The sequence below is a fragment of the Filobasidium floriforme genome (assembly GCF_021052385.1).
Source record: "Filobasidium floriforme strain CBS 6241 chromosome Unknown HD553scaffold_7, whole genome shotgun sequence".
NCBI lineage: Eukaryota > Fungi > Basidiomycota > Tremellomycetes > Filobasidiales > Filobasidiaceae > Filobasidium > Filobasidium floriforme.
The window spans coordinates 840,256-851,063 of record NW_025763628.1 but is presented as its reverse complement, the minus strand read 5'-3'; the positions used below and the strand labels follow the sequence as shown (position 1 = coordinate 851,063).

The window sequence follows — 10,808 nt, the reverse complement described above, 5'->3', positions numbered from 1 at the left end:
ACTTCGTGGGGGCTTTGAACCATTCTCGAGATTCTTTCACTAACAAAGCTGCCTTCGCATAGGCATGAACGACAGTCCCGGTCAACATCAGGGTGAATCTAAGCGATCGACCCGGGCAGGTGCCTTGGTCATGCGGAGGTATAGCGCTGGCAAAGTCTATTTCGATGATGAGTTCCACAGGCGTCAGCTCGTCCTGCTATGTCTCTATCAGTTCTTGGCTACTGGCTGCTGTGCTCAATGAATATAGGTACGTGAGCGGGTTTGGAGACGCTCACAATGATCGTCGTTTTTAGCGTTTGTGCGTATTTTGAACCTATTCTATGTGCATCATGTTGTGCCGGCTGCCACCTGACGGCTCTACTTTTTAATTGATTTCCATACAACGTTTCATTTTCCTTTATTTCTCTTGTTAAATCAATAACTTTTCAGTCAACCTTGGTCTTTTTGGCGTCAGAAGGACCATCCTCGAGACCTTCCTCTTCAACGGGTCCGTCTTCAGGAGCCGATCGTTTGACGCCCTGTATGTCAGGCAAGATTCGGCTTTGAGTCAAGTCGACATACCGACGTGCGTAGAGTAGCGACTCACAGGTTGAGCTTTGGTCATCTCGGGTTCAGCCACCTCATCATCATCATCCTCCTCTGCATCTTCATCATATTCATCTTCTTGATCATCAGGTAGATCATCGAGATTCGCCTGCGGGGATAACAGGAGAATTTCGGCAAGTTCAGTCAGAACGTAGTCATAAACGACTCTTCTGGTTTGGACCTTTACGCACGTTGTAAAAGGCAGCTAGATTAGCTTTGTGGTTCTGCTGGCCGTCATCCTCGTCTTCGTCGTCTTCGTCTTCGTCTTCATCCTCATCATCTTCATCGAGTATCTCATAGTCGTCGTCATCCTGCAACAATAATAGGAAGCCTAGTCAGCGTTTCAGAATCGGATTATGTTGGATTCATTCGGATCAGCTCACATCGACGACGACCGGGTCTTCTTCGGCACCGGTACCGACATGTGCGGCGGTCGTCTCAGCTGCTCCCTTTCCCCCCGCGGCAGCGTTGACCTCGGTTGCTGCAGCGACGTCGGCTTCTCCTACGGCTTCCTCGTCTCCTTCTTTGTCGGCAGTGACCTCGTTCTTCTGAACAACCTCGGGTTCTGCCTGCAGTTGCTCAGAACTTTGAGCGGCGGTCTCGTCTTGCGTCTTGTCTACATGGCGTCAAACATCAGTATCGAGAGCAACCGATTTAGTGACGTCCTGGACTTGCCAGCTTCACTCATAGTATCGTGTACTTGGCTCCGAGTTACTACACTGGCAGAACGCAGGTGATATCCTGGGATGATAATGTTGATAAGTTGGATTTTCACAGGCATGACAAGCTCAAGGAAACCCCGAGATTCTGCTTCGGGCATCGACCGGTCGGTCATGCGGAAGCAAAAGGGTCACGTCTCATCCCAGGCTCTGCGTCAATGGCTTGAACAACTTTTAGAAGGGTCATGCAGCCGTAAGGAGCATGGGCTGAAGGGGCTGGTCTGGAGTATCACCTTGAGTGCTGCTGAAGTAGAACAGGAGACATTCCAGATCGTGTCGGCTACAATCGAGTTGGTCAGTCACGGTCTCAAGCTAGTGGGCTGCCATGAGTCACAGCCGGCTTTTCTGCTTGATCAGAACCGTTCACCATCGTTGTGTTCATTTGGGAAAGTCTTGATATACAAACGCTGAACGTTACAACTGATCTTGAGCGTGGGAGCTGTATAGCTTGTGAATCGATGCTCTTGTTACACTGATGCAACAGATCAAAATCCCCATCCGTAGAACCTCTTGCAATAACAGGAAGATCGGTTCAGCGCGTCGTCCCGGCTGAGACATTCGGTCAGGTGAACAAAGCAATTGTAACATGGAGTCTTTCCAGTCTGTTCCTTATCGCCTCGCTCACCGGTATACTTGACGTAAGGCGCCGGGTTTTGAGGATCAGGATCGATAGGACTGTGGAACCAGCCATTGCATTCCTCTTGAAATCGACATAACAACTGCCAGTAACCCTGGCGGCCGGTCTCCCCCAGCCCCTCTATCCACTGAGTAGCAGTCATACCATCCAATGGTTGACCTTGGAATTTGGGACCCAGCCACATAGCAAAGGCATGAAAGATGTTCTCACGCATCTCTTTCGCAATCAGTACCTCGGGAGACTGAGTGAGCGTGTCCAAGTTCGGGTTGATTCCAAGGACAGGGTCCTCTCCGAATCGTGGTTGCTGCGAAGAATCGTACGAATTGAAATTGACGTCGGCGGACTCGGGAGGTCCGTTGGATATGATCGTCCTCCCAGTACTGCCACTGGCAGCTTGGCTCATGGTAGTTTGCGTGGCTTGACGATGAAGACTGATGGACCTGTTCTGGTGACCCCCATGTCGCACTGGCGAGTTTCCGGAGACTCTCCGGTTGCCTCGCTGGCGATCTTCGCTGACTGTAGCCCGGGAAAGAACTCTACACACCGGGAGTTCTCTGCACAAGGTCATTATTGGCCATTCTGATTGTTTCGTCTGGACAGTCGGGGCACTCACCCTAACGAGGCAGACGTCGCTTGAGACCCTGAGTCGGAGCTTGGCTGTTGGGGCGGGGTCATACTGAAGCTCGAAGGGACAGTATCAAGTGGGTACGAACGTTCGTCTGTCATCTGAGCTGAAATCGTGTCAGGTCAATAGGAATTGACAAGTCGAGCAATTTGATTAGCGTTCGCTCGGTACTGTCCGGGGGCAGGATAGAAGCTCATCGAGTTCTAGGATCTTATACCTGAAATCCTTAAGTTTATGAGATTCCGCTTGATGAAAGGAACGCAAAAGTACGTAGGCCTCACTTGCGGCGGTACCACTCCAGACGATTGCCTTGGAGCGGTGGATTTCCTTTGATTCATATGCCGTCCTGTCGCCAGGATCAAGCGTCACCCATCATCCTCTATCAGATCGACTATGCTTTACCCTCCTGTACGATATCGTAGCTCTTCAGCCGCCTGATACACCCATGCGCAGCGCAATCACGATCTCAAGTGAATCTGACATGCAGTTCTGCGCCAGCTGCCAGTCGGTTTCAAGCTGTCGAAACCAGCACATCATCTCAAAACGCCCGATTTTTAATTTCCCCTTATCTGCGCCACCCCCTCCGTTACTTCGGAAGCAATTCGACCTCGCTAGATCGCCAGCTTACCCAATCCCTCGCCGGATAAATCGCCCCCGCGCGCGCACCTCAATGGTTGGCGACGAGTCTTAGCCCAGCAGCCCACGGTGATGCAATGCCGTGGGCTCCCTTGCCTGCCTGCTTGCTGACTCGATTGCCGAAAAGATTTCTCTCTAGGACGAACAGGTCGATCATATAACTCGACCTCATCTCATCCATTCGAGCATTAACCTCGTAAAAAACACACTACAGAGACCGCTTATAAACACACATACGCACTTGCCCACCATGTGTCCCCACGTAGACGATATCCCTCTCGACAAGTCGAACGCCGTCGCCATCGAGACCGACAGTCCCCACATCCCCATGCCCAACGGCAACTCGAACGTCGAAACATCCTCTTCCTCCAAGGATGCATCAACACTACCCCCGGCTGCCAAGCCCGTGCATCAACAGCAGAAGAAGAACGCTTACGGGCCTAGGTATTCGGACTTCTTGAGCAACACTAGCAACTGGAGCGTGAGTCGCTTTTCTTTCCCTCTCCTCACGAGATCGACTTCGGGGGAAAGGGAGTTTTCGGGTGGAGCGCGCGAGAAGGGACTGACGAATATCCATCCTATCGACCTCTTTTGCTCTTTTCGTCATTCTACCTTGACAAATTGCCCCTTCCCTCATGGTTCTCCTGATCTACGATCTCTTCTTCGATCCGACCCTTACCTTGTTTTTTCCCCGGCTGCCGGGCAAACCCTGGATCACGGACTTGGTGGAATTTTGTGGAATTTTGCTTGGCGCGGAAACTTTGGTGCATGCATCTTTTTCCACGACGATAATGAAACCACCTCTTCATCACGTCGTCGATTGTCATCCGGCCGTTTTCTACCGGCCACCGACAACCCTCCATATTTCCTACTCTACCTCGGACCGAATCAACCTCCCCTATGCAAAAACATCTCGACGACTCGCATTGATTCGTCACCCATAGATCATCGAATCTACCCTCCGAGAGGGTGAACAGTTCGCCAATGCGTTCTTCAACCTGGAGACCAAGATGAAGATTGCCAAGGCGCTGGACGACTTTGGTGTCGAGTACATCGAGCTCACCTCGCCTGCCGCTTCGCCCGAGTCGTTCGAGGACTGCAAGGCTATCTGCAACATGGGGTTGAAGAAGGCCAAGTGAGTCGGGTCGAATCGGGGCATTGTTGAGGGGGGTCGAGAATGGGGAACTGGCGAGGCTGATCTCAAGTAATCGCTGTGCTTCACTAGGATCTTGACTCACATCCGATGTCACATGGACGACGCCCGACTCGCCGTCGAGACCGGTGTCGATGGTGTCGACGTCGTCATCGGTACCTCGTCTTTCCTCCGGGAACACTCCCACGGCAAGGACATGACTTGGATCACCAAGCAAGCCATCGAAGTCATCGAGTTTGTCAAGTCCAAGGGCATCGAGATCAGGTTCTCTTCCGAGGACTCTTTCCGATCCGAGCTCGTCGACCTCTTGTCCATCTACCGAACCGTCGACAAGGTCGGTTTGAACCGAGTCGGTGTCGCCGATACCGTCGGTTGTGCGGACCCTCGACAGGTCTACGACCTGGTCAGGACCCTCCGAGGTGTCGTCAGCTGTGACATCGAGTGTCACTTCCACAACGATACCGGATGTGCCATCGCCAACGCCTACGCCGCCTTGGAGGCCGGTGCCACTCACATCGACACCTCGGTCTTGGGTATCGGTGAGAGGAACGGAATTACCCCCTTGGGAGGATTGATCGCCAGGATGATGGTCGCCGACCCGGAATACGTCAAGTCCAAGTACAACTTGCCCATGCTGAGAGAGATTGAAAACTTGGTCGCCGAGGCCGTCGAGATTTCCGTCCCCTTGTGCGTATGCCTTGCTTCTAACGGGATTTCTAGTCTGCGATGCTAATATTGGAATCGCGCCCCACAGCAACAACTACATCACTGGATTCTGCGCCTTCACCCACAAGGCTGGTATCCACGCCAAGGCCATCTTGGCCAACCCGGCTACTTACGAGATCTTGAAGCCCGAGGACTTTGGAATGAGCCGATACGTCTCGATCGGACACCGATTGACCGGTTGGAAGTGAGTCTCTCTTCGCCTCGTTGGCAGCCAAATTGGCAGAACGTCAACTGAAAAAACGTCGACTTTACCTCCCGCAGCGCCGTCAAGAGCCGTGCCGAGCAGTTGAAGTTGGAGATGACCGATGAGCAGGTCAAGGACGCTACCGCCAAGATCAAGGAGTTGGCCGACACGAGGACGCAGAGCATGGACGATGTCGACAGAATCCTGCGTATCTACCACACCGCCGTCACCAGCGGTCAGATGAAGGTCGGTGAGCAGGAGGTCTTGCAGGAGCTTTTGGACAAGGTGGGTCACATAGCGTTTCGAGAAGTGTTGTCGGTCTTGATGGCTGATGGAGATTATGATGCGCGCTCGCAGCACATGCCCCAGGACAAGTAGACGCTCGAGAGGGCACAACATTTCGGTCCGCCTATCTCTGATGGCGTAAGACCTGAAACTACAAAAGAAGAGGAACGAAGAGGACGCGGTTTACACGCCGCGGTCGGGAGATGACTCGCATACTAGATGACTCTGTCTCATTTCCTCTGAGCTCAACGGTCGATTGTTTCCATCTTGCCTGCTTGCTACTGGCTTTTTGTTCTGTCTTCTATCATCATATTGAATACGTGTATCCTTCAGGATGTGATCGGTCAGGTCGATGCATGAATGGACCTGCTTAAGGGTCAGCCAAGTCGAGCGGAAGCTAATCGTTCGAGCTTGGTCCACGCCCTTGCGCACAAGGTCAAGGTCGTTGTTGCACTTGATGCTACCTATTCGTACACAAGACTCTTGTCTCTCTGCACACCGAACATCCTGCTCTCACGCTCTACATTCATTTCGTATCGGTTCTCGAGCTTCTGATCACGATTTCTCACGACCCCTCTGACGTCCCGCTCGAACTAGACGATTCAACTGGCACAAACACGCACGCACAGCACATTCCGCATCGATCGCGACATCAAGAGCTACATTCGCTCAACTCGGACGACAAGAACAAAAATACAGCGAGACTGAAGTCAAACGAGACGAAAATGCTCAAAAGATGCATGTCTTTTGTAGCGGTGGCTGTGATAGGGCTGTCGAGCTTGGTCGGGCGGGTAGAGGGAGTCAAGTTTGAGATGACGGCGAGGGCGTACCCGGAGACGAGTGAGTTGGGATTGTTATCGACAATCGGGTTGTTTAGTTGTGGACTGATCATTGTGGCGGGTTCTCTACGTAATGATGCTGTTCCAATCCGAAGAGTGGTACGTCGTCCACCGATGCCATGAGATTGGTCTTCTCGTCCTGGCGAGCTCACCCTTGTACTCCCGTCCAACTTTACTTGATCAACTGTAGCATCTGGAACTTTGCAAACGCCCACACGCTCGTTATCGTGACTGCAAACGTCTCACCTGGAACTTCGAGCCCCGCAGGCGGACAGCTCGATCGGATAGACGTCGAGATTGTCGATGGGAGTCACAAGGGGAACGTCTATCTCGCCAAAAAGGTCAGTCGGCCGATCTTGGCAGTGGAGGTGGGGTTGGCGGTAGCTGACTATAGCGAATGACTGTCCCCAGAACATCAAGGGAGAGACTAGGTTGGCCATCACGACGCACGAGATGGCAGAGGTCGGTGTCTGCCTGAGGCACACTCTGGAACCTTGTCAGTAGCGGTCGCTTCACTTTCAGACTCGTGGCTCCGAGCAAATCGCTGATCCTCCTGTGCATGGAACCGACAGCATCTTCTTCTTTCAGCCATGGAGAGTTGACGAGGATCATCGATCTCGACGTGGACATCGGGTCAGACGCCGTAGACTACAAGTGAGTCGTCTCGTCGCATTTTGATTTCATCTTATGACCAGCCTTTGGAAAGGGAACCTCTTTTTCTCACATTCGTTTGTCTGCTCGCAGCGCTATCGCCAACCAGGAATCACTGTCGATCCTCGAAGTAGAGATGCTCAAGCTAGAGGGGGTGGTCAAGGAGATTTCGGACGAGATGGACTACCTCAAACGGAGGGAAGAGCGGATGAGGGATACCAACGGTAGGTCTTTCATGCTGTCACGGAAGTTCGTAGAATTTGCTGACGACCATCTGATCGATCTTGACCTCGGTATAACGTAGAATCGACTAATGCTAGAGTCCAGAACTTTGCAATATTCACGATCATCGTCCTAATTGCCCTAGGGGTATGGCAGGTGAGCTCTCGCCGCAGATCCAAAGTACAAGCCTCCTTCGAGCTGAATTCGACTGTTTTGCTAGATCTTGCATCTGAGATCCTTCTTTAAGCGAAAATACCTGATCGACTGAATGTCGCCGAGTGTCGTCCGAGGTTTCGGAAATGTCGTAACGATGATTGTTGATGATGCATGATCTCACGAAGAAGAAGCGCCCAGACTACCGGCGCAACTGCGCTTCTCCTCAACAGCCTCGAGGCTGGACGGTCGTATAGAGACATGTCGGCGTTGACTATGAGCCATGAGGGATATGCGTTTGTCGATTTACGTGTTGATCTTGGCGCGACCTGATCAGCCCGGGGCTCATTACGATCATCATACTACTATTCCCCTCTTGCTACCATCATGATCTAACAATCCCATACATTAGACTCACTGCAATCATAAAGATTACCCTTCTGGTCTCGCGATTCGACTCCACCCCAAGTCAAGATACAAGGCTAGGCTTGCAGATCGACCCGGTCAAGCCTCGAATCCCGCAGGTTGGACAAGGTCCACAAGCTACCGCAATCATCGACATTATATCGTCAATCCTGACTGCATGAACAGCATCGGTCGATTCAACTCGAATCCGTCCTGAGTCCTGCTCCATACCCCATTATGGAAGGCTCCAAGGGCAAAAGACCCGCTCCAATCGAAGGATCTGAGTACTTGTCCAAGCTCTTGAAATTCCTCTCGACGAACAAAACGAGGTTGGCAACTCCGCCTCATGCATCGACTGTAGGCACTCCTGTCGGTAACGTCTGGCAGCAGACGTACACCATTGCAACACTCGGACTCGATCCCCAGTCTTCGCCCTTGAATCCGACGTTGGCTCAAGTGTTCAGCTTGGGTCTGGCTTCTCCATCAACGACGCCTAGGACGGCGACGGGGAAGAATACGGTCCGAGCGGATGTCAAGCCTCTTACACTGAGACTACCTCCTGATAGGCTCCTCTACCTCTTGCTGCTCTTTCAAGACTCCCCTACCTCGTCCATCAGTTCGTCACCGAACTTGGGCAAGACGGATATCCCCGTCCCCCCTGGAATTCAGCTCGTCGCGGGAGCTGGCAGGCACATCAAAGGGAGAGAGGGAAGTCAGGAAGGGGACGTCAAGTCGATCCAGAGTTGGGTGGGCAGTTTGAAGAGCGTAGGAGGAGTCTTTGGAGCGGGAGGTAGTGGAAAAAAGAAGGCTAGCGATTCAGGGTCAACATGGACGACCTGGTTTGGAGGTGCGAAGCGGGAGACTATGGATAATGGTGAGTCCCGAACAACGTTTCTTGCATGATTTTCGAGGTTCAGCTGACGGTGGTGATGATCTGGTTGTTAGATGCCAAGTTGCGACTGATTTACGCCGCCTTTACGATATTGCCGTCATTGGCCATCTATCCACCAACTGTATCAGACCCGCTGATCAAGGAACTTCGGGATGAAGATGCCTATACCTCGTTAGGCGGTATCGACGTCAGGGTACCACTCAACGTCTTCCGCAGTCTCTTATCGTATGCCAATCTTCCTTGACGTCCTGTCTGTTCGCAACCAACTCACGCTCCCATTTCTGTTGTAGGCTGGAGCTAGACGGTTATGATCCAAGAGGAGTCTTGGTGCCCTACTTGCCCGGACTTCGAAGCCTGACGGTCAGGGACGTGCCGGACGGGGAGGATTGGCTGGAAGAGCTCCTGACCGTTTCCCCGAAGGAGGAACAAACTGGCCTCAAGACGCAGGCGGAACAGACGGTCGAAACCGGTGGTGACGACGAGTACAAGGGCAAGCCGAGATTTCCCTCGTTGAGACACCTCTCCTTACCCTCGACCTCGCTGTTTGGTTTCCCCGAGATCCCATATACAACTTTGACACACCTCGACCTGTCATCGAACCTGCTCAATACCATCCCCTCATCACTTTCCGCTCTGATCGCACTAGAGAGTGTCAACCTGAGCAGCAACATGATCGAATCCGTTCGAGGCGTCGAAAACATTCTCCCTTCCCTCAAAGCCATCAACTTGAGACACAACCGGATAGACTGCTTGTCTGGTCTCGATCGGCTCTCTCGACTTGAACGGGTGGATGTTAGGCGCAACGAGCTGTACGAGAGCGACGAAGTGGGAAGACTCGCACTCTGCCCCAACCTGAAAGAGGTCTGGGTCGGAGCGGGTAACCCGTATCTGGACAGGGAGGAAGAGTGGCGAATCAACGTCTTTCGAGCGTTCGCCGAAGAAGGGCGAGAAACGGCCTTGTTGGATGGGTACGAGATGACTTGGGCGGAAAAGCGGACGGTCCAGGCGGAGCTGCAGAAGATGGGCAAAAAGGCGGGCCCGAGTTCACCCAACCAGTCTGGGTCTCGCTCCTCGAGGCATGCCGAGACATCACAACACCGGAACTCGGTCAAGACCCCTGCGGCCACCCTGCGGAAAGATCCCTTTGATGGTGGAGCTGCGACCAAGACGATGCGGGTACACCATTCGCATGCAAGTAACCCGGCGGAGGTGGATTCCGGTCGGTCTACACCGCTGAACAAGCGGAAACGCCAGCGGATCGTCGACCTAGATGGGACTGTTCGCATGGCTTCGGAATCGGATGATGGAGGTACGGCGAGGGGTCTGCAAGGGTTGAAGCTGGGAAGCAATTCGAGCGGGGGTGAGGGGGGTATTACCGGACCGGTCGTTGGTCTGGGTCAGCTTACGAGCGAGCCCGATCAGGCGAGTCTATTGGAAGCCATGGGTGCGGAAGAGCCTGGCAATAAGCAAGTTGGGCCGTCTACGACAACTTCTTCCCATATTCGATCGAGAACGACCGATCACGACCAGGGCGATGACCCTCCCGTAAGAGCGGCAGGCCGAACGGAGAAAAAGTCGAGACGGGCTCGAGCATCCGCTTCGGTCTGGGAACCGAGCGCGGGACAGGAAGGGTCATCCGATTTATCTCCCGAAGAGCTTCGAGCTAGGATGGAAGCTCTCAAAATGGAGGTGGGAGATTCCTGGTTGAAGGTTTTGGCAGGTCAACAGCAGCAGCAGCAGCAGCAGCAGCAAACCATCGCCAATGCTACTAGAAAGCCGCCCCGCGTCGTCGAAGAAGAGCCGGACGATCCAGGCAGTCAAGCATCCCGCACGGGTCAGGAGGACCCGGACCAGGCCGTCGTACAGGTCGTCAAGCGGTCCAAGGCGAAAAAGAAGGCGGTCGGCGAGATCAAGTAGTAAGAGTGGGAGGCGCGTCGAGAATGAACGATTTCATATACATCTCCGGATGGGTTGTAAACGCCACAGAGGTATGCGCATAACATATCATATCATTTACGCTAAGACGACCGTCGACATGGATGACGGCTTGGTATGCAAGTTGATCGTTCGGACGCTTATGTCCCTCAGCGATCGCC

At 53.1% G+C, this 10,808-nt stretch overlaps 4 protein-coding genes across 4 annotated transcripts; 3 read left to right on the top strand and 1 right to left on the bottom strand.

The window, feature by feature from the left end:
• Window positions 1-295: 295 nt before the first annotated feature.
• HD553DRAFT_309063 (uncharacterized protein) lies at window positions 296-1,480 on the bottom strand. The gene is made up of 5 exons (XM_046179633.1): window positions 1,261-1,480; window positions 969-1,201; window positions 777-896; window positions 587-694; window positions 296-518 (listed from the first exon to the last, which is right to left on the bottom strand). The coding sequence occupies exons 1-5, from the start codon at window positions 1,418-1,420 to the stop codon at window positions 426-428; spliced, it is 714 nt and encodes a 237-aa protein (XP_046037870.1). The 5' UTR covers window positions 1,421-1,480; the 3' UTR covers window positions 296-425.
• A 1,906-nt stretch (window positions 1,481-3,386) lies between these two features.
• HD553DRAFT_309061 (HMGL-like-domain-containing protein) lies at window positions 3,387-5,885 on the top strand. The gene is made up of 6 exons (XM_046179632.1): window positions 3,387-3,683; window positions 4,147-4,337; window positions 4,428-5,042; window positions 5,110-5,265; window positions 5,343-5,550; window positions 5,623-5,885. The coding sequence occupies exons 1-6, from the start codon at window positions 3,453-3,455 to the stop codon at window positions 5,641-5,643; spliced, it is 1,422 nt and encodes a 473-aa protein (XP_046037869.1). The 5' UTR covers window positions 3,387-3,452; the 3' UTR covers window positions 5,644-5,885.
• A 150-nt stretch (window positions 5,886-6,035) lies between these two features.
• HD553DRAFT_309059 (emp24/gp25L/p24 family/GOLD-domain-containing protein) lies at window positions 6,036-7,820 on the top strand. Its single transcript, XM_046179631.1, has 7 exons — window positions 6,036-6,396; window positions 6,579-6,730; window positions 6,801-6,885; window positions 6,962-7,043; window positions 7,134-7,264; window positions 7,345-7,418; window positions 7,483-7,820. Exons 1-7 carry the CDS (start codon window positions 6,276-6,278, stop codon window positions 7,528-7,530), a joined length of 693 nt encoding a protein of 230 aa, XP_046037868.1. The 5' UTR covers window positions 6,036-6,275; the 3' UTR covers window positions 7,531-7,820.
• On the top strand, window positions 7,821-10,734 carry HD553DRAFT_309057 (uncharacterized protein). The gene is made up of 3 exons (XM_046179630.1): window positions 7,821-8,694; window positions 8,766-8,937; window positions 9,003-10,734. The coding sequence occupies exons 1-3, from the start codon at window positions 8,058-8,060 to the stop codon at window positions 10,627-10,629; spliced, it is 2,436 nt and encodes an 811-aa protein (XP_046037867.1). The 5' UTR covers window positions 7,821-8,057; the 3' UTR covers window positions 10,630-10,734.
• The last annotated feature ends 74 nt before the right edge of the window (window positions 10,735-10,808 follow it).

Bases quoted from the DNA above. Each gene is read 5' to 3' on its own strand.
- HD553DRAFT_309063 (XM_046179633.1), bottom strand. From the start codon at position 1,420: ATGACCGACCGGTCGATGCCCGAAGCAGAATCTCGGGGTTTCCTTGAG. The intron at 1,202-1,260 runs GCAAGTCCAGGA...GACGCCATGTAG, and splicing joins CGATACTATGAGTGAAGCTG to ACAAGACGCAAGACGAGACC. The intron at 519-586 runs GTGAGTCGCTAC...CCTGACATACAG, and splicing joins AGATGACCAAAGCTCAACCT to GGCGTCAAACGATCGGCTCC.
- HD553DRAFT_309061 (XM_046179632.1), top strand. From the start codon at position 3,453: ATGTGTCCCCACGTAGACGATATCCCTCTCGACAAGTCGAACGCCGTC. The intron at 3,684-4,146 runs GTGAGTCGCTTT...CGTCACCCATAG, and splicing joins GCAACACTAGCAACTGGAGC to ATCATCGAATCTACCCTCCG. The intron at 4,338-4,427 runs GTGAGTCGGGTC...GTGCTTCACTAG, and splicing joins ATGGGGTTGAAGAAGGCCAA to GATCTTGACTCACATCCGAT.
- HD553DRAFT_309059 (XM_046179631.1), top strand. From the start codon at position 6,276: ATGCTCAAAAGATGCATGTCTTTTGTAGCGGTGGCTGTGATAGGGCTG. The intron at 7,044-7,133 runs GTGAGTCGTCTC...GTCTGCTCGCAG, and splicing joins TCAGACGCCGTAGACTACAA to CGCTATCGCCAACCAGGAAT. The intron at 7,265-7,344 runs GTAGGTCTTTCA...GGTATAACGTAG, and splicing joins GCGGATGAGGGATACCAACG to AATCGACTAATGCTAGAGTC.
- HD553DRAFT_309057 (XM_046179630.1), top strand. From the start codon at position 8,058: ATGGAAGGCTCCAAGGGCAAAAGACCCGCTCCAATCGAAGGATCTGAG. The intron at 8,695-8,765 runs GTGAGTCCCGAA...TCTGGTTGTTAG, and splicing joins GCGGGAGACTATGGATAATG to ATGCCAAGTTGCGACTGATT. The intron at 8,938-9,002 runs GTATGCCAATCT...TTTCTGTTGTAG, and splicing joins GTCTTCCGCAGTCTCTTATC to GCTGGAGCTAGACGGTTATG.